Below are 26,269 nucleotides of genomic sequence, written 5' to 3'. Positions count from 1 at the left end.
ATCTTTTTATAAATGGAAACAGAAGGAAACGTACCGAATTGAATTTGCATGTCGCATTGAAAAGGTAATTTTTCTTCTTTCGGGTTTGGCTGAGGGACGCATTAAAATTCCCGCTTCGTTTCCGCCCACAGCCTCAGCTGCAAGTCGTGAAATTGCCCTTTCGCCCTCAAATTGTCTCCCGACAATTTGCATAAGAATTACGCGCTACACGGAATATTTCAAACAATTGCGTCCACTTTTCGTGTTAGAATTCGACGAATCGTTAGCAGTTTTTCTTTTCAAATCGTTCGTTTGGACATCTATTGAGTAATAGAGGCACTAAAAACGCTTTTAATATTTACAGAAAGGTACAAAAGCTCCTCAAGCGGCGGGAAAAATTCACACCGATTTTGAAAAAGGTTTCATTATGGCCGAAGTAATGAAGTTTGCCGATTTTAAAGAAGAAGGATCAGAAACGGGGGTTAAAGCCGCTGGAAAATATCGACAACAAGGTAGAAATTATGTGGTTGAAGATGGAGATATTATTTTCTTTAAATTTAACGCTGGAGCCGGGTTAAAGGACGCCAAGAAAAAATGATCGACGCTGCTAATGTGTGTTTTCGTTTATTTATACTTGAATATGATTTTCTTTTTTTCGAGCATGTCTTGTTAAAGCAATTTAAAAAGGTCATAATACAATAAACATTAATTATCCTACATGTATAAGGATTTAAAATAAATATTTGTATAAAAAGCTTTATCTTTGGTTTGGCACAAAGTGTTATAAATAAAAGTTGCGTTTTCATTAAATCAATTCGTTAAATAATCTTGATTTTATCCATTCATAAAATTCATATTCCGTTATTAATAGTCTCTTCAAATATTTTCTAACACTCTTTGTAACTTTTAACTTGCGTTCATTTACATTAATGTGGTGTTGCTCTGGAAATAAAGAAATTATTTCTGCATTTTTTATTGGTTATATTTTACATTAAGTTACCCAAAAGATCCTTGTGGTACATTTCTTGTACACCTTTAAAGAAATATGGTATTTTTTTTTCAAGTACGGCAAGCGTTGCGTTTAATTCATCTAAAACACCTACAACGGGATAATATTTATCTACGATTAATTTAGCGGTATTTAACGCCCATTTGTTATTGTGTAATCTAAAAAAAATGGATTAATTATGATTAATTAAGTATAAATTGCTGTTTCTTACCCACATCTTTCATCATTACCACAGAAATAAGATATGGAAAAATCATATTGATTTCCATCAATAGGATTACACTTTACGTTGTTTGTTGTTATACATTTTTCTATTGGCATTCGATTTTTCATTGTTAAACTTGCGTAACGATCTTGTGGATTTGCTGTTGTTGACATAAATTGATATCTAAAAACAATAGATATTAAAATAATCTTTACATGTATTATTATGTGCATGTTATATTGTTTATTGATTATGTCCTAAATGAATAATTTCAATAAAGAACTGTAAGGTAGGCAGCCAGATTTTCATACAAGATTGATCAATCCAATATTGATCCCTGTGGAACACCTTTATTAACATGTAAAGGATTAGAAACCGAACCACCCAACTTGACACATTGATGCCTATTACTTAAATAAGATTTAATTAAGTCTAGGAAAGAATGATGACACCCAATCTAGTTTAAAATTGATACAAGCAATTGGTGACTAATTGAATCAAATGCCTTGGTAAAATCTAATAAAACCAAAATACCACAATCACCCAGATCCCTAATTCTAAGCAAATCATCAGTTATATTTAAAAGAGCCGTAGTACAACTACGCCCAGGTACAAAACCTGACTGACACTCAGGTAAAATGTTATAATGTACTAAATGTTCTCTTAATTTAACGCTAATTGTTTTTTTCCAAAATCTTGCTAAACGCAGGCAATATGCTAATAGAACGAACATCACTATATGTTACAGGCGCATCTTTATTAGGCAGAGGGATTACATACGCCATTTTCCAAGAAGAAGGAAAATATTTCTCCTCGATACAACAATTGAGTATATGACATATGTATGGTAAAGTAAGCGGAAGTGTAAGTTTTAACATATTCATCACCAAGCTTAAAATTGTATCTTCATCCACAGATCGAAATCGAAATACAGACCCGATATTGTTGAAAGTATTACTATTATAAAAGGATGCAGAATGACTGTTATCATATTGATTATCTGGAACATTATATACAAATGTTTATTTCCTTTGCGTTTCATAAATGAACTGGTAGGCTATTGTTTTTAATTCGCAATATACGACAGTCCCTTAACACATTCCAAATTCTATATCTAGGCATGACGACGATTAACATAAGCGATTTTTTCAGCATCAAATAATGCCTAAGGAAATATGAAGTCTTCAATATACTCAGCATAATTTCCAACATTATTCAGGAATTCCAAACTCGAGCAAACATGGGATCTCTATAAGAAAGCCCTAACGGAATATAACTTGGCCATCCGCAAAGGCAAACGAAAAACCTGGCGCAGCTTCTGTGGAGGCATAGGCAATACCCCTACAGTTGCTCGTCATAAGATCTTGGCAAAAGATCACAACACTGATCTAGGCCACCTATGCAAACAAGATGGTAAATACACTGAGGATGCTAAGGAATCGTTGGAGCTCCTACTGAGCACACACTTTCCTTCCTCAAAAGTGTGCCCCCACGCAGATGCCGACCCTGAAGTAATGGACATAACCCGTCCATCAGGTAGGGTTCGCAGCACAGCTGGGAACATTTTCACACCCCAGCTGGGAACATTTTCACACCCAACAGAGTAAGGTAGGCTATTTCTAATTTCAAGCCCAAAATCGCCTGGAGAAGACGGAATTCTGCCTATTTTTCTGCAAAATGGCTTAGAAGATCTTCTCCCAGTAATAATAACCCTATATGTAACTAGCTACAGCTTTAGCTATATACCCACTCTATGGAGGAAAGTAAAGGTGGTCTTCATACCTAAAGGTGGTAGGCGTTCAAACGCGGACCCCAAGGCATACAGACCAATTAGCCTAACTTCATTTCTCCTCAAAGGGATGGAAAAGGTAATCGATCAATATCTTAGGAATGGAGTGCTTGTCACTAATCCACTCCACCCTAGCCAACATGCTTACCAGAAAGCAAAATCAACAATTACCGCTTTCCATGCTTTGACCAGAACATTAGAGGAGGCAATTGTAACCAAAGAGATAGCCCTATGTGCTTTCACAGACATAGAAGGTGCCTCATATGGATCCATAGAGAAGGCTCTAAACGTAAAAGACATACATCCGTCGACAACCAAGTGGTGTATAGCCATGTTGAAAAGTCGGCAGATCACAGCCAGTCTGGGAGGCGAGTCGCTGACTATAAAGGCGCTAAGAGGATGTCCTCCAAGGGGGAGTGCTATCACCTCTATTATTGTGGTAGTTGATGAACACCCTAACTAAAAACGGATTTAAGATACAAGGGTATGCTGATGACCTGGTAATCACAGTCCCAGGTAAATATGATTCCATCATAACTCAGCTAATGCAGAAAGCACTACTACTCACCAGTACTTGGTGTAGAAGCAATGGGCTCAGCATCAATTCCAATAAAATCGAAATAGTCCCTTTCACTCGGAGAAGGAAGCTACAAATAAAAGCACCCTCCACTGAAAGCAGAACTATTAACCTCAAAACAGAAACTAAATACCTAGGCGTAATACTTGACAGTAAACTAAACTGGAACTCACACTTAGATAAGGTGAGGAAAAAGGCCATCGCAGGCTCCTAGGAAGGAACTGGGGTCTCAAACCACGAATGGCTCCTTGGACTTACGTAGCAATAATGAGACCCATGGTCGCCTACGCCTCATTGGTTTGGTGGCCAAAAACAAAACATAAGACAGCACAACAACAGCTGGCACAAATCCAGCGGTTAGCATGTCTTAACATAACGGGTGCAATGAGATCCTGTCCGACGGCTGCTTTGGAAGCCCTACTCGGTCTCATACCGCTCCATTTATATATACAAAAGGAGGCAGCCTTAAGTGCTTTATCACTGAAAACAGTTTCTTCACTTATGTTGATGCAGGGTAACCTCAGAGGACACCTCGAGATCCTCAAGGACCCATGTCTAAATCACCTGATTGAAATTAAAACGGACCTCATACCGACGGAATACAATTTCAACCAACCGTATAAGGTCATATTTAGAAGCAGGGATGATTTGGCGAAGGGAGGGCCTCAACTAAAAAGAGGAGCCCTAGTCTGGTACACCGATGCTTCAAAGACAGTAAGATCTGGAGTAGGCATGGGCATCAGTGGACCAAATAGCCACATCAAATTGTCCCTCAGCTCGGACTTAACAATTTTCCAAGCAGAAGTTCTTGCTATAAACTTCTGCACCGCTTTGAAGCTACAGAAGGGACAAAAAGGTGCATCCATAAACATTTTCACAGACAGTCGGGCCGCCTTAAATGCAATTCAGGCCTACACGTGTGACTCCGCACTGATCAGAGAGTGTACCAACAACCTGAAAGAACTCGCTAGGGGCAATGATGTTACCCTATGGTGGGGGGCAATGAGAAGGCTGACAAGCTGGCCAAAGAGGCAGCAAACACGCCCTTCATTGGACCCCAACCTGGTTGTGGACTACAAAAAAGCCACCTAAAAGAAATAATCAACAACTGGGAGGTTCAAAGATAGCCTTACGCTGGAAAGAACTTCCAGGTCACAGACAAGCGAAGAGTATGATAACTCCGTCGCAAAACAAAACCAAAGAGGTTTTATGCCTCAGCAAAGGGGATCTAAGAACACTCTCAGGCTACCTGACCGGCCAAGCGCCCCTAAAATACCACCTCTTCCACATTGGACAAGCTGAGGATCATACTTGTCGACTATGCAACGACGAGTCAAACTGCTGAACATATACTGTGCAATTGCGTCGCCAGAGGCCGTCTAAGACACAACATCTTACCCCTGTTACCTACCGACCTACATTTGCCCTAAACATTTGGAGGGCTAAAGTTACAATAGATCTTATAGGTCGCGGTAACGAGAGGGGCCGCTCTCCTCAGCCCGGCAGCAATAATAATAATAATAATAATAATACACGTACGCAGGTTTCTCATTCTTGATCGATGGTCAATTTTGATTAATTTCATGATTGAAAATAATTGTTCGCAAACATACGTACTTCAGAACAGAGACATCATTTGGTTTGCATTTTTCGTCAAAAGCGGAAATTTCTTTGAGCTGACTTAAGGTTTATAAAAATTTTCGTTGTTTACTGAGAAAAATACATTTTTTAAATCGGTATTATTCTGCATGTTAATCACTTCCATTCGACAATCTTCGGGGACTGTATCCACATCGATATTAAATGGCGAGGAAAACATTTCATGGAAACCGCTGTCTTCTCAGCTTTGAACATTTGGAATCGTAATTGAAATTCGTTGATTTCTTCGGTAATATTAAATTTGGTGTTAATACCACGTAAAAATATAGCCAGTTGCTGTATCGCTAATATCGCAACTCTCATCAAGTGCCAAAGAACAGTATTCGAATTTTGCAATGCGTTCACGAAGCGTTGTTGCTATGTTCTCGGACAAGTCTTCAATTCTCCTTGCAATAGTGAATCTTATGATTTTTAATGATTAAGGTGATAAACTAATGTTTGAAATAATATTTATTTTGTCAGGAAATGCTATTCAGTCAAACATTCTTTTATCACCTCTCCATCCGCAAAGGGTTTCATTTTTTTGCCAGTATTTGACTGACAACAAAACTAGCCTTTACTGCCATATTTGATAAAATAGCTTGATTTTAAAAAATAGCCTGTTGTTTTTCCAAGTTTTTCTCCATTTGGTTAAACTTATCTATCCGGAGTTGTCCTGTTAGGTTTTATATTGTTGTTCATGTTTTGTGTCGTAATGCCTTTCTATGTTATATTCTCTTAATGTCGACACAGTCTCTGAGCATATTAAGCATACAGCTTTATCTTTGACGAAACTGAAAAAATGATCAAATTTCCGTTTTTCTTGAAAATGCCTGTGCTCATCCGCAACCTTCCGTTTCTTGCTTGCCTTTCCGACCTGCTATTATGGATTACCTTTTTGAAAAAAAATCTTCGAACACCTACTTAAAAGCAATTAGTACAGTATTTTGAATGTAAAAGTTTGTTTAGCAAGACTCAGTTTGGAAGTTTCAGTGTCTCTTTTGTTGACTTAACAAAGGCTTTTGATTGTGTTTCTCACATCGCTCTTTTCAGGAAATTATACATGTACAACATATATCCTAAAGCTTGCGGCTTAATATCGTCCTATTTGTCCAACCGTAAACAGTATGTCAAATTTGTGCAAATTCGGTGTGCCACAGGGTTCCATATTGGGTCCTATTTTATTTCTCATTTATATCAATGACCTAATGTACTAGGTGAAAATGCTTGTATGTTGTATGCTGATGATACTACATTTATTAGTCGAAGCTCTGTTTTGAAAGTGGCTACAGCGGTACAATATTTGAATTAGCTAAGCTTTGGTTTAATAGTAATAACCTCAAAAGCAAGTAAGACACTTAACCTGGTCTTCACCTTGTGCACAGATGACCAGGTGGAACCTGTTCCCGAATGCAAGTTTCTGGGTTTATATCTGGACTCGGCCCTGATATGGGCTGAGCATGGGGATAAGCTAGCCGGTAGACTGAGTTCTGCTGTTTTTTTGCTGGGCCAACTATCTGTCACTATCTCCGCCCATGCGCTGCGAACAGTATACTTCTCACAGCTACAATCTCATATCACTTATGGACTAATAGCCTGGGGCCACTCTAGTATGCCTAAGCGAATCGTCGGGATGTAAAAAAGAGCAATAAGAATAGTTGGCGGTCTGGGATATCGCGACAATTGCAGAGAAACTTTTAGACAGCTTAGGTGTATGACGCTTCCATGTCTGTATATTCTAGAATGCATTAAATATATTACAAACAATATGGATTTACAAACGAAAAATGACCAATTACACACATATCGAACCCGGCAACATGACCACATACGGTAAAATAGGATCCGATTGGATCGATCAAAAATGGTGGAAACTATTATTGTATTCAATTGTTTAATGTTTTACACAGCTAAGAGAGAGAGCTATCTTTAGACGTTCTTTTAAGGCGCCTAAAAAAGTTCCTAGTTGATAAGGCTTATTTTGATATTGAAGAGCTTTTGGACTCACCGGTCTAGATTTGTCTTTGTTTTGTGTTTAAGCACTGACTCTGTATTTCTATATTTTATTTAGACTAGATTTATGTCTATATGTTACATATTACGGAGACGACTGTATACCAATTGGTTTAGCATGAATAAATATTATTATTATTATAGGAGACGGTTTCCTAACCGACTGCTACCAGATTCAAGAGCTCGGAGCTTGTATCGGGATACCATAATGTAAATCAGCAACTGTTGTTATATAATTTACTAATAGATGTTCCTCTGTATCAGAGAAAATTCGCTTGTTTGTTATATTTGAACGGTATCTAAAAACGTCATCACCCTTTAATAGATGACTTTTCAAATGACGAAGTAGTGTTCTCTTAGCAATTTGGTGATTTACAGCGACTTGGCCAACAGAGAATTTGTGAACAAGAACATCTTCTACTGCCTATGATAAATTTCTTTTATTGACCGGTTGTCGCTTATTGCCTACATACTTTACTTGGTGGCATTTTCTAAAAACATAAAGTCACACTTAAACTAAATTTAGGATTTTTCTTTTACCATTATGGTACACGTTAGTTACATGTACAGTGTGTTAATTGATTAATTAATACTTTGGACTGGTCCAAGGTACAAACATGTTATTGTTCTAAGGTACACAATTGGTAACATTTTTGCAAAGCCGCTCCTGTTTTATTAGATTATGTTTACAAGCATCTTCGTTGGTTTTAAATTAAAGAGAAATACCAAAATTTCTTTAACTCAACTCGTAATATAGATTCAAAATACTTAGTTTAATCAAGTATAAAAATTTACTTTATGATACTAATGCCCACTTTTACCACCTCTTGATAAATTTATTCGATAGATAAATTGGTGCTCTTAGTGTTCTTCTCTTGTCTGGTGTACAATATACCGATAAATCTACCTGATATCTATCCGGCCGATAAACTTATCAGGAGGATAAAGATATTTCCTGTTGTATAAACTGTTTTTGTCGTTAGGATTACCATATCTAATGATTTATGCCGTAGATTAGTAACGCTAACGTCTTTCTTTGAAGTTTGAATTATGATTTTGACAATAATTATTGTTTAAAAAAATGTTCACGACAGACAACTGACACATCGTACATATAGGTATATGTCAGTGGTGTCCACTAATTTTTGATCAAGATCGACTTTTTATATAAATATCTTGCCATGATCGACCGAAGGGTTAAAGTAACCTTCCTTTTTTTTGCTCTGAGGCCCAGATATAGATATTTCAGATTCATGATTTTCTTGGCGATCGACGTTATGGCCACCACTGATTTAGAGCTTATAAATAAAAAATAGTAATAATTGAGTTCAATCTTTTTATGGATCTAGTTTTTATGGTCCATTACTAAGGTTTCATGTATAAAAAGTATTTCCCCATTGCTTTTAGTTTTTGAATTATGAATGAGTTAATTTTCGAAAATCAACAATTTTGATGTTTAATCGATTTAGAGCATATAATTAAAAAATGGTAATAATTGCGTTCAATCTTGTTATGGATCTAGTCTTTATCGCCCATTACTAAGGGTTTATGTATAAAAAGTATTTCCCCATCGCTTTTAGTTTTTAAGTTATGATTGAGTTAATTTTCGAAAGTCAACAATTTTGATGTTTAATCGGTTTAGATCTTATAAATAAAAAATGGTAATAATTGGGTTCAATCTTTTTATGGATCTAGTCTTTATGGTCCATTACTAAGGTTTTATGTATAAAAAGTATTTCCCCATCGCTTTTAGTTTTTGAGTTATAATTGAGTTAATTTTCGAAAATCAACAATTTTGATGTTTAATCGATTTAGAGCTTATAAATAAAAAATGGTAATAATTGGGTTCAATCTTGTTATGGATCTAGTCTTTATCGCCCATTACTAAGGGTTTATGTATAAAAAGTATTTCCCCATCGCTTTTAGTTTTTGAGTTATGAATGAGTTAATTTTCGAAAATCAACAATTTTGATGTTTAATCGATTTAGAGCATATAATTAAAAAATGGTAATAATTGCGTTCAATCTTGTTATGGATCTAGTCTTTATCGCCCATTACTAAGGGTTTATGTATAAAAAGTATTTCCCCATCGCTTTTAGTTTTTGAGTTATGATTGAGTTAATTTTCGAAAGTCAACAATTTTGATGTTTAATCGGTTTAGATCTTATAAATAAAAAATGGTAATAATTGGGTTCAATCTTTTTATGGATCTAGTCTTTATGGTCCATTACTAAGGTTTTATGTATAAAAAGTATTTCCCCATCGCTTTTAGTTTTTGAGTTATAATTGAGTTAATTTTCGAAAATCAACAATTTTGATGTTTAATCGATTTAGAGCTTATAAATAAAAAATGGTAATAATTGGGTTCAATCTTGTTATGGATCTAGTCTTTATCGCCCATTACTAAGGGTTTATGTATAAAAAGTATTTCCCCATTGCTTTTAGTTTTTGAGTTATAATTGAGATAATTTTCGAAAATCAACAATTTGATGTTCAATCGGTTTACAGCTTATAAATAAAAAGTGGTAATAATTGGGTTCAATCTTTTTATAGGTCTAGTCTTTATCGCCCATTACTAAGGGTTTATGTATAAAAAGTATTTCCCCATCGCTTTTAGTTTTTGAGTTATGATTGAGATAATTTTCGAAAATCAACAATTTTGATGTTTAATCGGTTTAGAGCTTATAAATAAAAAATGGTAATAATTAGGTTCAATCTTTTTATGGGTCTAGTCTTTATCGCCCATTACTAAGGTTTTATGTATAAAAAGTATTTCTCCATCGCTTTTAGTTTTTGAGTTATGATTGAGTTAATTTTCGAAAATCTACATTTTTGATGTTTAATCGATTTAGAGCAGTGGTGTCCACTAATTTTTGATCAAAATCGACTTTTTGTATAAATGTCTTGCCAAGATCGACCGAAGGGCAACCTTCCCTTTTTTTTTGCTCTGAGGCCCAGATATAGATATTTCAGATTCATGATTTTCTTGGCGATCGACTCAAAACTGCTTTGCGGTCGACGTTATGGACACCACTGTTATAGGTTAACCTATGCAGTAACCATACAAAGTTTTTATATAAAAACCTTGGTAACCATAAATATCTGACGGATAAGTATCTTATCGGCACCGCAGAGTACCCGATATGTTATCCTGCCGATAATCTCACTGACAAAAATATTCGTACATTGTAATACAGTACAAACTAACTTATCTGCCAGATAACGCTGTCGGGAAGTTTATCGGTATATTGTACAATCGGCCTTTTGCCAATGAGAGCGCTTAAAAACCGCTGTAACCTTGGTAATTATCCCTTAGATAGTTTATCAGGAGGATGGTAAAAGTGGACCTAAAAACGTTAAAAATAATGGAAATCCCAAACCCATCCGATATTTTTACTACAACTACGATGTAACCCCATCTATCAGGTATACCTTCAAGTGAAATAGTGTTCATCAAAAATAAAAGCATAAATATAACGACATAATTCTTACCAATTCCATGTATTTGTGGTAGGCTACACCTTGAGTTTTAAACACAATTTCTAAATTTTAAGGTAAGTACTTGAAATTCTATAAGTGACTAAAATTATCTATTTTTTTTTTGTTTATCTAATAACATTGCACAATATTTACATCATTTCTTGATAAAGAATGACATATTGCAGTTTAGAATTTTAAACTCGTATTGATAAAAACATAAAACTTGAATGAATGTTATCGCTTTTCGTGATTTAAGTTAATTAATACACGAGTCTGTCTTGATATAATACGGTAAAACGAGATTAAACTTAAATAAAAATAAATAAATATTAAAAATTGAATACCTGGCTACAAAATTATCAACAGGATCACGTATTAAATTAATATACGTCGGCGATTGTCCATCAAAAACGCTGAAATTGACGAAGTGAATTGGTTTATCGAAACATAAAGGTACCGCATCGTTTCTAGCCCTTTTCTCCACCAAATCAACGAGATCTTTCTGCAAAACGAAAATGTTAAAATATACATAAAATGATCTATATAGAGTCCAAACACTTTCATTTATTGAAAGGTAATCGAATTTAGGATTGACATTTCTCGGCGTTCCGGAAATGATTTTCTCTCTCGTTAGATGAAAGTAAATAAAACAGGTTAATTTAAGTTTTAAAAAAATGTTAATTCTGCAACAAAATGTAGGTCGAATCAAGGTATAAATCTTATTTTATTTAAAAAAGACCGAAATCATTCGTGTGGAACAATTCATTTTTAAAGAAACTATTTGATTTCTCTTTCCAATTCAAAGTTATTGCGCAACTTCTTGTTATTAAACAATTAATCACGTATAATGGGTCAATTAATTGTACCAATTTTCTCACACTTTGGATAAGTAACAGATTACTCATTGAGGTAACCTGTTTCTATTATGATTAGAAAATACCGTTTTCACAGAACGGTTATTTCTCACTCTTTTCAAAGTGATTTCGAAATTTTTGTCTAAGATCGCGTGCTATGTCAAGAATCCTCAAGGACTCGTGAGATCATAAAAGGAGAGATGATGCACGGAGTGCATTCCGAGCAATAACGAACGTTCTGGTTTTCTCTTTCCAACAAATAAATTTTTTTAACTAATTATTTTATCGTATATACATTTTTTTAGCGGAAAATACAGACTACTTTCGCGCAAACAATTTGGAATGAAGAAATGAAACTTTTTGGGGGTTATAAATGAATATTTGATGTTAGGTTATAGCAAATTTTAATGTTGCAAGATGTCGCTGATTTCAAAGTGATGATTTTTTCTCCAAACTTACTTAATAATATTTGTTGAGGTGGTTAAGGAATGTTCAAAATAACTTTGCTGAATACAGCATATCCCTATAGGTAGTACTTGACAAGATAATTGATAGATACTTGAGAAGACACATGAATTTGATGGCAACTGTCATTATATCTTCGTGGTTTTCAAAAAAACTTACGACATGGTTAATACACTAAAGTTATACTCAGCAATGTTGGAATTTGGGATATCAAGCTTCCTGGTAGAAATGGGAAAATACACAATGAAAGAGACTCAAACATTTTGAGTAATTGGAGAATGGGCTGAACTGTCAGACCCATTTAATACGAGTAGAAGACAAAGACAAAGAGTTGCTTTGTCTTGCAATCTGCTGAAACTGAAATGAACCATCTATAAAATAAGAGTACAAGTAATGGCGTACTCGAACGATACAGTGATTATTAGGAGAATGCAACGAGAGATATAAGAAGCATTTATCAATCTGAAAAAGGCTGCATTAAGTATGGGACTCGTCATAAACGTCCCTAAATCTAAGTATACGTGCACATCACACCGACACAGGGTTCAATACCTTATGGAAATAAGAACATGGAAAAGGAGGGCCCATAAGAAAGACTGGAAGGATGTTCTGAAGCAGGCTAAAGCCAACCCAAGGCTGTAGAACTGGAAATACAATAAAACGAATGTTTGAAGTTAGGTTATAGGGGAAAGGAGACAAATATCGACCATTTAAGCATCAACAGTTACAATGACTTTCCTTTTAAAATGACGAAGATAAACGGCTTGCAGGTTTATGGAAAAATGTCTTACTCAATCATTATTTTGGCGAATAATATCGATCTGTCGGCTAAAATCGACCACGTGGTCGGCTAATATCGATCGGGTATTTCTACAAGATATTTATTAAAAACGAATGTAAAGAACATTTTTTATTTTGAAAAAAGGAAACTTAAAACAATTAACATTTGTTGCAAATATAGTCCAACCCCCACATGAGTGACATCTCCACCATAATTCATTGTTTCTTCCAAAATCATGACATATCCTACATGTTTCATCTTCATCGGAAATCTTCCGACACTGCTTTCCTTTCAAGCAGTGTTGTTGACCTAGACACTGCTTAACTCTCTTCGCGGGATTTTTCTTCATTTTCCTTCTTTTCCAGTTCTCCTTTAACTGGCGTTGATAAAAATTAACTGGCGTAAATTCATCATCACTAAAAACAAAACGATTGAAAGCCTTTACTCCTTTCTCCACCGTTGCTACTTTATTATAAGCATTCTTGAATAATTCTGCGATGTCGGTTTGCAAAATTTTTTCGTGTTGCTTGGCTTTTATATACCTATTACATTCTTGCCCATAGACAATCTTTAGTGGGCCAAAAAAACAAACGTCTAAAGGCTGAAGTTTTTGTGATGTGTGGGGTGGAATTGAAACAACCTTCATGCCGTTATCTCTGCAGAAATTGTATGTACCTAAGTTAGAATGAGTAACATGATTGTCCAAAATTAACAAAACTATATCTTCTTTGGTAGGTTTTGTGAACCTAGCAAAATGCTTGATCCATTCAGTGAAAAGACATTCCGTGATCCATCCAGACTTAGAACATCAGTAAATAGCGCTTGCTGGTCCATTTCTTTCTAACGCTTCTTTCATTCTCTCCCTTTTGAATATAAACATTGGGGGGATGTAGAAGCCAGCAGCGCTCATTGCGATAACGACAGTCACTAACTGACCTCTTTCCCCACTCGCTTCTGCCCTTTATTGGCAACAATGCGACTAGGATTTTGCACATTACTTATCCCTGATTCATCAACATTAAAAATACGATGAGTTTCAAATTTATGTTGGCTGTACAGTTTTTCCAAATTGTCGTAAAAAATAGTCACCTCTTTTTTGTTGAACGCTAAAATGCGGTTTAGACTGGTAGCCTCAGGTTTCCGAAAGGTTAAAGTTGGATTTCTCTCCATGAAGGAGTAGAGCCAATCTTTTCCACATATACGTTTCTGTTTGTTGAAATTGTGTTTGAGCTTATTTGCCTCTGCAAACTCGTAGGGGAGTTCCCGGATTGATTTAGCAGTTAATCCATAAAATACTTTAGAAAGATTAATACTATGACTTGCTAGCTCTGACTCTTGCTCTACACTAAAGACGGGGTTTCTTCCTAATTTGTACTTTTTTACAGAAAAACGACCTCTTAAGCGATCTTGCAAGGTTCCGTAAGGCACATCAAACATTTGTGCAGATTTTCGTATTGCTAAGGTTTGGTTTTTGATAGATTCCATGGCATGTTGCATGTTCTCTTCCGACCATGCAGAACGTGTGCTTTTCCGAATATATTTTAAACTTGGCATCTGTAGAAAGGGAATGCCATCACATTTTGTTTATTCGCACAGAATTATGTTAGGAAATAATTAGTATTCAATTGTAAAATTAAAAACTAAACTCACGCTAAAAAGATATATATATCTTACCTTAAGATAAGTACACCAAATTTAATAAGAAAACTATATAAAATAAACTGATGTTTACACTCTCGCCAACTATTAAAGGATTGGCCGACAAAGTCAATTGCTCCAACGCTAGCTGGGACGTACTCCTTTATTTTGTTAAATCTCGTAGTTGTCTTTAAAATTTAGTGATCGATATTTAACGGCGGTCGATATTCGCCTTCTTTCCCCTACTAGTTTTTAAGCTTCTTGGATTATTTTTAAAAAGAGTCTCTTTCAATTTTATAATTGAAAATAAGTGCCATAAAGATTATTTTTTGCGGCAGACATAGAAATTGTAAAATTAATGATACAAAAAAAATTGTATGACTTTTAAAATTACTGGGGTACCATAGATCCTGCCAGAGCAGTGACAAATTAAAAGTGTTTTTCCAGTAATTTCAAATATTATACATAACTAATAAACTCCTTGAACAAGAAATAGAAGAAATTAAGGGAAATACATATTTTGAAATTATCCAACTCTCAATGGTTGGAAAGTTTAGAAAAAGGTTATGTGTGATAAGGCTAGATTGAGTGTGAAGATGGTAAGAATCAGTTTGGTTTATGTCCAGATAAATTTGGATTTTTTATCAAATTGTAGCCTTGATCTTTTAAAGTAATTTCATATACCCAATGAATTAATAACACTAACACTCTTTAACTATAACAATAAGGCAGAATATCGATCTATAGATCTAAGAGGTTGTAGAATGCCGATCATTAGAAAACGAAAAGTTCACATAAAATTTTAAATTTGCAATTATAATAACTTTGATTTACTTTAGATGTGAAACCTTTTCACTTTACTTCTTGATTGATACAAGTATTGCTCCGAAGTTTCAATTTTCCCTTCCGGTAGATCGTTTTGATTCTTCTTCTTTTCCTCCTACTTTTCGATCTTATTATTTCACTCTTCATACATAGTGTAATCATAATTCACTGAATTGTGTATAGATTTGAAATCAGATTGCATTGATTGAAGTTGTTGCTATTGTAACTGTACTTTATCCAAGATTATAGATTTGTGTATATGTGGCAATGCGGATATTAACGGGTTCCCTATCACCCTAGACCGTAGATGACCTGTAATATTCAAAGCCTGATTTAAACTATCCTCCAGTGCCTCCAATTCAATTGACCCAGCATTATTTGAAACTGCTCTTTTAACTCAATGTCACCTCAACCACTGAGATTTCTACCATATCTTTATATGACTCCACAAATAAAAATATAATGGCAATGATTTGGGTCTATATCTATCGAGCGAATATTGTTCGAACGTGATGTTATATCATGATGATACAAGGTTTATGGTTGATATGAGGTGTATAGACCAATTTTATGTGATGATAGAATTGAAATCCTAAACTCATCTATAAGTAAATTGGGAATACCTTGAAGCTACTTAGCGCCGGACTATTAATTAAAGATAACCCATTTTTAGTAAATATTGTTTCCCACGAATAATAAAATTTTTTACATTCATTTTACACGGGAAAAATTGTGACCTTCCGACTTGAAGAATCGTTATTACGTTACTAAACAAAAATTGGTCAATAAGAAAAGTAAACGGAGCACATAAACCGTTTCAAAAACGATGGTTGATCAAGTGCGACTACTTTTTAGAAAGTATCATTGCCTCAGAAAACGTTCCACGCGGAAAACGCCCTAGAAAAACATCAAAAAGGACGAAAACTAGAAAGATGAGGGTAAAGAACAAAAAAAGAGAGAAAAGACATAATTAAAAAGGATGAAGACGATGAGGTAGTCAATTACATTTAACGAGTCAAAAAGATATAAGAAAGAAAAGAAAAATGACCAAACGAAGTAATAAGGAAAGATGCCAGAGGAAAAGTAAGGAACGCAGAAATAATTCAAAAGCTTGGATGATGCCAAATAAAGAGAGGAGCCCAAACGCAGCTTGATATAAAGAAATCAGAAACTAGTCGGAAAACTGCACTATATCCCAGAAGTTGCGTTGCCATTTTAAGACTCATATTTGCATAAGGATAGGATATTTTATAATCCATAAGGATATATTTGTAGCTAGCTTAAGAAAGTTAAAAACACAAAAGAAATAAATCACGTTGAATGAGCCAAAAAGACATCAGAAAGAAAAACAAAGTGCCTGAACAAATTCACAACGAAAGAAGCCGGAAAAAACTAGAAGTAATAGCTTGGAATATGCCAGGTGAAAATAAAAATAACTACGTCGAATCTTTCTATCTTTACATATTCAAGGATGCGGTAATGAAATCTTCTGTTTATCGCTTACACGGTCTCCGGTTATAACGTATCCTTTTGCCATCAAAACGACATAAAAACGTTATATCAGGGAGCAAGATATAATAAAATATCATTTTTAAGTAGGTATGGTTAATCAAATGAATAAAATCGTATTCAAAAATGCATACATTTTATTCAAAATTTAGTAGGATGTGTCTATACGACGTTATTTTAAAATAACAATGTTGATTGCCATAGCAACAAAACAAAAACAATACAAACAAGCAAATATCGCCAAAAAGTGCACCACGATTAATAAAGAAACTTGTATTTGAAACATTTTTCTTTAAAATCACAAATGGCGAAGTTATTGGCTATATTCCGGACATTTGACACACCCTGTATACAGGGTGGTTCAGTTTTTAATCGAGAAACTTTACTAGGACGTAAGTTTTTTATATAAACATAGGGTCGCAACTCTTTTGTTTTTGAGCTATGAGCTGTCAAAGTTGAGCCAAAAATTTACATTTTATCTTTTATTTCGGCTATAAGTAAACCGTAGAATTTGAAATTTTGTATGTATGTACTACTGGTTAATACTTTATTTTCAATCTACTACCTTCTAAGGTTCTTCTGGTTAATACATTCTAAAACTTCAAAAAAAACTTCTGGTTAATACTGATTAATACGTTCTAAGGGGATGAAATTTACAACCCCTTTAATTTTTGTAACAACTTTTTAACGCCATGAAATATTAACATAAAAAATATGGGTTGTAAAGCTGGGGGTTGTCTGTATATACAGGATGTTTCTAAATTGATGCGAATGATTTGAAGGGATGATTTTTCAGCGAAAATTAAGAGGTGTCTTTCATATAACTTTTTGTTCAAAATCCCTTCTCCTCCAAGTTATAGCCCTCTAAAGTTAAGGGAAGAAATCTGCAACTTTCTTATCTCTTGACATTTTACAACTAACAAATTGTTAATTTGACATAACTTCATTTCTTTAACTAATAATAACCATTCTCTGAATTAATTCACTTGAGCCTGTGTTATTTTATTTTTTTGTGAACAAACTGACAATTTTAAGAGAAAATGTCAAGAGACAAAAAAGTTGTGTATTGAATCCCTCTATTTAAATAGAAAAATGTGGACGCATTAAAAAGTTCTGATGCAAAGTATTGTAGGGGTTGACTTTTTCACCCCCTTATAATAACATTTTAGGATTACAAAAATCATCAAAAGGTGTCATTTCATTAGCAACAGTTATCTGCCAAATTTCATTCTTTTAAATTCCTCCATAGTGGATTTATTAATTAAAAACAATTTTTTCTCCTATCTTTAGAGGGCTCTATCTAAGTGGTTTTGAACAAAAAGTTATATGATAGACCCCTCTTAATTTTTGCTGAAAAATCACCCCTTGTCTTTCGCATCAATTTAGAAACAATAAAAATATATACATATGAATCAAATACCTATTTCTTATTTTTTAATAAAGTCAGTAAGTTGAATTTGTTTTAAAGCATTATTTCTATTGTAATACACACACAACAAATTTGCAAATTTAAAACATCGTCACTAATATTTTCAGAATGTTCCATGTATTCAGTGACTGTTTTAATACCTTACACAGCTTCCAAATAAGTAGGTAAAAATGCACAGCGAGATCGACGTGATCTTTTTTTAATACATCATCGATGATGTCCATATCGCTAGGTTCCTCCTACGTAACGAGATATTTTTCATGATTAATGAAGTTTTCCAAATCAGATAATTTTTAACAGTATCATAATTACTACTTTTCTTTCGTCGTAGCCTTTCAGCAACAGTCATTCATCTTCTTTATCAAATTCAAAAATTTTATAACTGAGACCTGAATGTTAGAAACAATTTCTAATTACTTCTTGACTGTATTTCAATCTTGCGCCATCATTCGAATAGAATCCAACAAAAACAATACAGATTTTCTCCCCATCATCCGACGTTCTAATCAATTTTATTAATAGATTTTTACGGTAATGTGCTATGAGACATCGAATTACACATTGATTCGATAGGTTGTAATATTTTTGTTTGATATTTTACAATTGTAACAACTTTTGGTGAGCAGCAGTTGCTGTTTACGTTGTTCAGGGCCACTTAAATTTGCACACAAAAAACGGCTAAGCGCAATGTTGATTGTTTACCTCTTACATACTTTTCACCCTTAAACTTTAGGATACTGCGCGAAGTAAGTTTATAAAGAATTCGTGTTTCGTCCCTATTGAAAATGTCAGCATCGCTGTAGTTTCTCCTTAATTCAGGTCAAACATGGTTTAACCAATAGAAACGTCGTGTTTATTACCTTCAACTGCTTCTTCAGAAATTTTACCATCCAACCATCCTGTCACATATTGAAAATTTTGCCCATCTAGTAATTTTGCAACAACAACAACAACTATCTTAGCAACAAACTGTTGCTCTTGTTTTTCCACCTATTTTACAAGGCGATATCTTCGTTGTCTTTACAGATACCGGAATATTAAATACACCACTAGAAAGCCTGACCTTTTCGTCATGTCCCTCTTGTCCTGTCAATATCTTGATATCAACAGTGGAACAAAATAAAGAACGTCGCCGTGTACCAAATACACTTCAAAATTATCAAATTAAAAGCCCGTGTGCAGCCGGTGTAGAACCGAATTTAAAAAAAGCTTTATCAGTTTGAAAATAACATATCTATCGACGTCGGCAAAAAACACGTCTAATAAACAACCCTACACATAAAGTCAGTTAATTGACCTTTCTCAATGCAACTCTTTTAAAGGAACAAAAAAGTAAAGTAGTATTAATCACGTGGAAATTTTTATGCTCTTTTCATCGGTGCGTAACAAAAATCGAATACAAGATTTTAAAACAATTTTTTTTTGTGAAAACAGCTTTACCGGCGCGTTTTTTTTGAGCACATTAAATCACTTTCGGGATAATAACTTTCTTACATGATACGGACAAAACTCTGTGACTAGATGAATCATGGCAATATTATAAAGATATGAGGAATTATATAAAAGGTGCTATAAAGAGAGAAAGATGGGCATTTGTTGATTATTGTATGCAATCCCAAACAAAACCTTGGGTTGGGTTGAAAAAATGTGGAGTTATAACCCGTGTAACTAATAGCATTCCTGATCATCTAGCTGATGCGAATCAAATTAATAAGTATTTCGCAAGCGTAACCTCCTCGAGTGTACCTATTGACATTGGTTGGTATAATTTTTATATGCATAATATTATTACAAAAGATTCATTTAATTTTGAATTGGTTTTGGACATAGAGGGGATTATTCACTCAATAAGAAGCAATGCTGCAGAACTTGATGGGTTAAATATTATAATTAGTGGTGCGTACGAGAGTCTCGCAGGTAAGTATTTCTGCAAATAATATCTGCAACATTTCTGTAAATATTTTCGTATCTACACGCTGGAATTCCAGTAATGATATGTTGAAAGTACCTCTTGAAGGTAGACATGGACTTGGTGCATTGTGTCAAAATGTTGATTTAAAACCATATGCTCTTGAGGACAAAGAATGGATACTGCTAGAAGAAGCGCATAAATTACTAATCAACTTTCAAATACTTTCCAAGAAACTCGGAGGAGAGAAGTACGTCAAATTACCTATGGTGGTTGTATGTATCAATACTAATAGATAATATTGAGAGCAAAATATTTGCATGGGACCGAAAGGCAGATCGAAACGCTGTCGAAGAGCAGCTTATTGTTAGTTTTCAGGATGCGAGAGGCAAAATATTAAAGCATTATCGTAAAACTAATTAGATTTATGCTGCAATTTTAATTCTCGATTCGCGGCATACGATAGAAGTTTTTGATATGACAAGATGGAGCCAAGAATTAAAAGAGTTTCGATTCAAAGATTTGAAGATGTATACAACGCCTATTTCCATCAATCAGAAGGCCAACGTTCGAAAGTAACGGCATTGGAGGAACGAGAAGATTCTAGAGCGGATTTTGTAATTGATTTTGATGTTTTGTATGCAGTAAATCATACGCCTTCCGAAGGAGAATGGACGCAGGAGTTTCAAAAATATTATTCTATGCCTCGGTGTAATAAAGACACAGATATATTACAATGGTGGAAAATTCATGCTTCTGAATTTCCTATTTTAAGTTTAATGGCACGAGATCTCTTAAGCATACTGGCTACTTCAGTCCCGGCGAAAGATTATTCTCACGTGCTGTACAAATGAATTGCTACCTGAGGTGCAATCTGGCTTCAGGTCGGGACATAGCTGCACCACCGCATTGTTGAACATTGTGGGTGTTATTCTGAGGGCATTTGATAATGGAAAGGTAACTGTGCTGTGCTTGCTTGATTATTCTAAAGCCTTTAATGGAATGAGTCACAAAATGTTGTTTTCAATATTAAATCATATAGGGTTGAGTCAACAAGCAATAAGTCTCCTGATAGATTATTTATCAGATAGGGAGCAACAAGTAACAGTAAATGATTACCTTTCAGATACTATATTGGTAAGAGTCAGATGCCCACAGAGATCAATATTATCCCCTCTATTGCTTAACATCTATACAAGGCATTTTAAATATATGTTGCGGTGTTGCACATCCCATTGCTTTGCGGATGATACGCAGATTTACTATTCTTTTTGAAACGACTGGTTCAGCTTTCTGATGGACATGGCTTACGCGTCAACCCACAAAAGACAGAACTAAGGATGTTTGGCCCAAAATCAGTTAAACAACGATTAATAAACAAAATTAAAATTAACAACGAGTAGTTGGTATTTAGTAAGTCTGTGAAAAACTTAGGTTTGGATGAAAATTTAAAATTTGATTTGCACATTAATAAATGCCTACAGAAGGCGTATAGCTCACTGAAACTTATTTATTCTAATCGGGCGTACATAAATGAAGCATCTAAGCGATTACTATGTAACAGCATAGTGTTATCACGTTTCAATTATACTGACTGTCTGTATTACCCATCTATTGTTTGGGTTGAGGCGAAGGGTCCATGTAAGTTATAAATTGTCGGAAATAAGGTGGTTAAACATGCAATCGAGACGAATGACACATGCGGCGTTGCTGTTTCGCAATTTACTAGTTGGAGAAAAGCCTGCATACTTGTTCAGAAAAATTTCTTTTCGCTCCGATGTGCACAATCTTAATCTAAGATTTAAGGGAACGCCAACACCGCCTTTACATAGAACAGAATTTTTTAAGATCAGCTTTATCTACCAAATTTATCAAATATTTAAGGAGTTAATGGTAAAGGTTGGGATGTGCTCTTCGGTAGGGAGGTTTAGAAGGGAAATAAAAATAACACTAATGCAGGGTCCAGAGGGTTTGTAAGGATGGAGTGGGGTATAGTTTGTGTTTCTCTTGTTTGCTTTGCGGTATTTGATTATTAACTTTGATTATTGACTTGAATTAGATGGTGTATTCTCGTGTGATTATTTGATTGAATAACGGGCTAGTGGAAGAACGGCGTCAGTCCGTATTGATTATCAATATGAATTAGTCCATATTGAGCGCACTAAACTGCGTTTTCTTCTTCTTTTCAACCCAAAAATTATAAAAACCACATATTATTGCGTATCTAAATGATTACAGCATCATAACGGTGATTAACATTGTGCTTGTGCAGTGTACTAAAGTTATATACCACTGGATAGAGCGGAAAATTTCGTATATGATTTATACTGCTTTAGTTTTTTGTTCCTACCAAATAAAAGAGTTGTATTCAGAAAGATCAATCTACCGATTGTATGTGTAGGGGTGTTTATTAGGCCTCTTTTTAGTCACGTATGGTATATCAGGTAGACGTGATACTATAAGCAATTGAAGTTTGATCAGACAGAAGAAAACATACATTATATTCCATTGAACGTTATAATCCGGGTACGAATTTACCGGACACTACTGTAATAACATTTTGTACAAAAATTTCTTTATATAAGGTTCTGAGAAAATTTGACTGATTATGTATTCATTATTCGTTTTGTATTTATTTTGTTGCCATTTTTCAAACACTCAATACTTTAAATACTGTTTTTATTTAATACTCACAGTAAAACTCATCATAAGTCACAAAAGTCTAGTATTACAAAAGTTTTTGAAAAGATCGAATTCATTTTTGTACCGTACAGCACTTTCTCTCATCCGCAGTTCTTTAGTTATCATCCTGAGTGATCCTGTCGCGATAAGAACAATACTCTTCTATTGGTAACTACTTCATTACTGAGGATTTCTAGAGAAATTCGATACAACAGCATCGACGTTGTGTTTGCTTCCTATTACTCATTCACTAAAACCCTATTTAACGATGAGAATCGCCTAAACTGAACTATTATGGATTATTAAAAGTAACTACGGTTTACTAAATCCAAAATTTGGGCAAGTTTTAGTATAAATAACCTTTTTCGAGGAAGTGTGACAATCTTCTCATACGGTGCATATATTTAAAATCGCAATGAGAGCTTCTCCACAATCTGAGCGGTGGTCCCTAAAACAAAATCTAGTGGCAAGGCGAAGTTTTGGATATTGTGACCCAAATTACAGTATGTGTGGTACAATAATAGGATGTTACCTGTAATGGAAATTTTAGGCATTAAAATTGGACCCCATTGTTATAATTTCTGCGTCGAAGCCGACACACGCCGCGCCGTGTGCAACAAGCAGAAAAATCAGGCGTCCGCAAAATCTTTGCGAAAAGAAGAAAACGTAAACTATGAAGGCCATATCAACATATTAGAAGGTTTACAAGGCCATATTAAAGGTACAGTAAAATCTCGATATAATAATTTAGTATGTACTTAGGAAAAAGTTAAATAAAAAAATCTGTACTAAATAACTTTTTGTCTTTGTTCTAGCTTGGAAGTTGTAGCTGAAACATTTTTAAACACCTGTATATTGCAAATATGAAGTTTATATGATGTATAACGTCCCAGCGTATGTTGTAACTAAATAATTATTAGAACTTCCTAAATCCTTGAATGGTTTTGTTTCAATTAATAAAATGTGGGCCGATCCTTGCTGTACTGCAATGCAAGGCCAACCCGTGACGGAAGTGGAGCAAGCCCCTACCTTCTGTCAATTCCCAAAAATCAGTTTAATATACTGGCTCCGCATGCGGAGCGTATCAGATATTAAGCTGATAAGAACAGATACTACACTTTGATCTTAGCCATAGGCCGAGAAGCGATACCTTAACCGTCCAAACACACATCTATTAGTCCAAATCTTCATAACGGCTATAATAAGACTCAAAAACTACCCCCTAGGAGCCACTAGCGCAACACACGAAGGGTAAATTTTAAAGATTCCATCTACCATAACGAATGATTTCAAATAAAAAAGTATGTACACGTTTTTATATTTTTCGTTTTAACTATTTATCATAATTATTAAAATTGAGGTTAAACCTAAAAATATATTATCTAATGATTTAATAGAAATTAAATAATTGTTTAGTATATAGATATAAATATTAAAATATCTACCATTTCTTTTTGATTAACCCTAGATTTATTCTCATCCTTTAATCGAACGTGTCGAAAATTATTAGGTCCCTGCAACCATTGTATTAAAATGACCAAAACTTCTGATCCACTTTTCGGAATTCGGTTAAAAAATAAAATATAAGAATTTGTATCATCCATAGGTCCAAGTTCATCCAGCGACTTTGTAACGTGCCTAAACGGCGGTGCTGTAAATTCCCTATGAATCATAACCATTTCGTTTGTGGTTGTTTTAATATCCACCATCACGTTCGGCTTCTTATAAGCAAAGTTCACAAATAACACCACAAATAAAAAAATTGGCACGCTCAACGCTGTCGTTTTCACCCGCATTTTATTGTTATAGCAATATTTTTCAGCCTCGCGCACCACGTTATTCTGATCTTCACTCTTGACGATAGAAACCGACAATGTAAAGGTGAAAGGTAAGTTCTGTTCATTTTGTATTGGGACCTCTCCTACCCATCCGGACAACTCCCAATGTTCTTTTTGCTCTCGCCGAAATGAAAGTGAAATGAAACCGACTTTGTCTGCAGAAAGGAAATGTGACGTGAACTATATTGTTGTTTGCAGATGGAGAGATAGAAACTTCTGCATTACTCTTTTCTTTGTTTCCGTAAACAGACGAATCGGATTTAATTAAATGTGAAATAAAATGTAATGTCATAATAACATTTGTTGGATTGTATCGGTGATGAATCCATATAAGTTATTAGAAAGTAGATCGATATTCTTCCGAAACATGATCCTTTAGCATTTTTTTAGCATTAAATATTAAACTTTCTAATAATTTTTAATAGCATATCCTTTTGTATAAGATATGTTAACGATATTTTGACGAAAACGTTCAAACTCATTTAAATATCAAAACGAGAAGAGGAATTTTTTAATAATAAACACATAAACTTATAAAGAGGAACTTTAACCTTTCAGCGAACAATGCCAAAAGTCAATCTATTTCGAACGATTACTCAACAAATTAACAACGAGATTTATTTTGAATGATATCGTAAAGGTCGTAATAAACGTGTGAGAGCTTTCAAATGCATCAACGTAAACTGACAACGTTAAATTACCATGTTGATTTTAGACGCAAGAAGAAAATTAACTCATTTAATTGTATCCAATTATGTACAATCTGTTATTTTTATATATGAATTATTTATTATTTGGTTTTATGATGTATGTTGTGGTCAACCTAAACACGAAAATAGTTAGTCAAATCAATATTTCTGACCAAAATAATCCTTATTGAGGTTCGAATCTACTTATCGCCTTCCCGAAAATATTCTACTACATCAAATAGCCAAAGCATCCATCTTCGTTTTTCTCGTCAGAAAATCAACTGATCATAACAACAAATACCGAGTAATGTTGGCAACGACCCCCAAACCAAACCACGATTACGACAATTATCACCAAGAATATATTGACGAATGGTACACAAGATTTCTAACTATACCAACCCACGCGCATAACGGAATACTAGAAATAATTCAAGAAGAATATGATGAACACCTATGAAAAGGTAAAAGTTCATGCCCCGTTCTGCATGCAAAACCTTATATTCCCATCAACATGCAAAAAAGGTACAATTATAACAATCCCCAATCCTGGAACAAACCATTCTCTTCCACAAAGCTACCGCCCTATCACCCTACTGTCTGTAATTGGAAAAATCTACGTAATTATCCTTAACTCCAGAATTCTTCACCTTATCAAAGACAAAATCCCTATATATCAATTTGGCTGCAAACAGAAACAATCAACAATTCATCCACTCATTATTCTCACAAATAACATACAAGTAACGAATCTACATCACCGAAAAACCGCGATCTTATATCTTGACATAAATAAAGCCTTCAACACAATCTGGCACCAGGGCTTTCTATACAAGATGGATAAATTAGAAATACCTACAGTGTAGGTATTTAGGTCCTACACCCTACCTGAAAATTATAGATGAATATCTTCGCGACAGGATACTGAGGATCAAAATTAATAATGCTACATCTTTCCCT

The 26,269-nt window shown here is 34.5% G+C and overlaps 2 protein-coding genes and 1 non-coding gene across 4 annotated transcripts in view; 1 reads left to right on the top strand and 2 right to left on the bottom strand.

The window, feature by feature from the left end:
- The window catches only part of LOC111417319 (obg-like ATPase 1), a 40,637-nt gene extending 39,690 nt beyond the window's left edge, over positions 1 to 947 (top strand). The window contains exon 10 of the mRNA XM_023049550.2: positions 344 to 947. Within this exon, the coding sequence (XP_022905318.1) occupies positions 344 to 577 (234 nt within the window). The 3' untranslated portion in view covers positions 578 to 947. The remainder of the gene's footprint in view (positions 1 to 343) is intronic.
- On the bottom strand, positions 588 to 24,787 carry LOC111417320 (uronyl 2-sulfotransferase-like). Of its 2 annotated transcripts, none has more exons than XM_023049552.2 (5): positions 24,228 to 24,787; positions 11,035 to 11,192; positions 1,200 to 1,376; positions 980 to 1,146; positions 588 to 921 (listed from the first exon to the last, which is right to left on the bottom strand). In XM_023049552.2, the coding sequence occupies exons 1-5, from the start codon at positions 24,576 to 24,578 to the stop codon at positions 785 to 787; spliced, it is 990 nt and encodes a 329-aa protein (XP_022905320.2). In that variant the 5' UTR covers positions 24,579 to 24,787; the 3' UTR covers positions 588 to 784. The 2 variants fall into 2 exon arrangements, with proteins under 2 accessions (XP_022905320.2, XP_071050675.1); XM_071194574.1 differs by lacking the exon at positions 24,228 to 24,787 and adding an exon at positions 22,795 to 24,170.
- Positions 23,741 to 23,930, bottom strand: LOC111417325 (U2 spliceosomal RNA). Its single transcript, XR_002706676.2, has one exon. It is a non-coding gene; the product is annotated as a U2 spliceosomal RNA (small nuclear RNA).
- Positions 24,788 to 26,269: the final 1,482 nt, after the last annotated feature.

This window comes from Onthophagus taurus, chromosome 2, assembly GCF_036711975.1.
Source record: "Onthophagus taurus isolate NC chromosome 2, IU_Otau_3.0, whole genome shotgun sequence".
Lineage (NCBI taxonomy): Eukaryota > Metazoa > Arthropoda > Insecta > Coleoptera > Scarabaeidae > Onthophagus > Onthophagus taurus.
Note: the sequence above shows the minus strand (reverse complement) of the source record. Positions and strands in the feature narration are given on the sequence as shown.

Excerpts from the sequence above, each read along its gene's own strand:
- LOC111417320 (XM_023049552.2), bottom strand. The coding sequence starts at position 24,578 with ATGCGGGTGAAAACGACAGCGTTGAGCGTGCCAATTTTTTTATTTGTG. Across the intron at positions 11,193-24,227 it reads GGGTTAATCAAAAAGAAATG|AAAGATCTCGTTGATTTGGT; the intron begins GTAGATATTTTA and ends TTCGTTTTGCAG. Across the intron at positions 1,377-11,034 it reads GTTGATAATTTTGTAGCCAG|ATATCAATTTATGTCAACAA; the intron begins GTATTCAATTTT and ends TATTGTTTTTAG.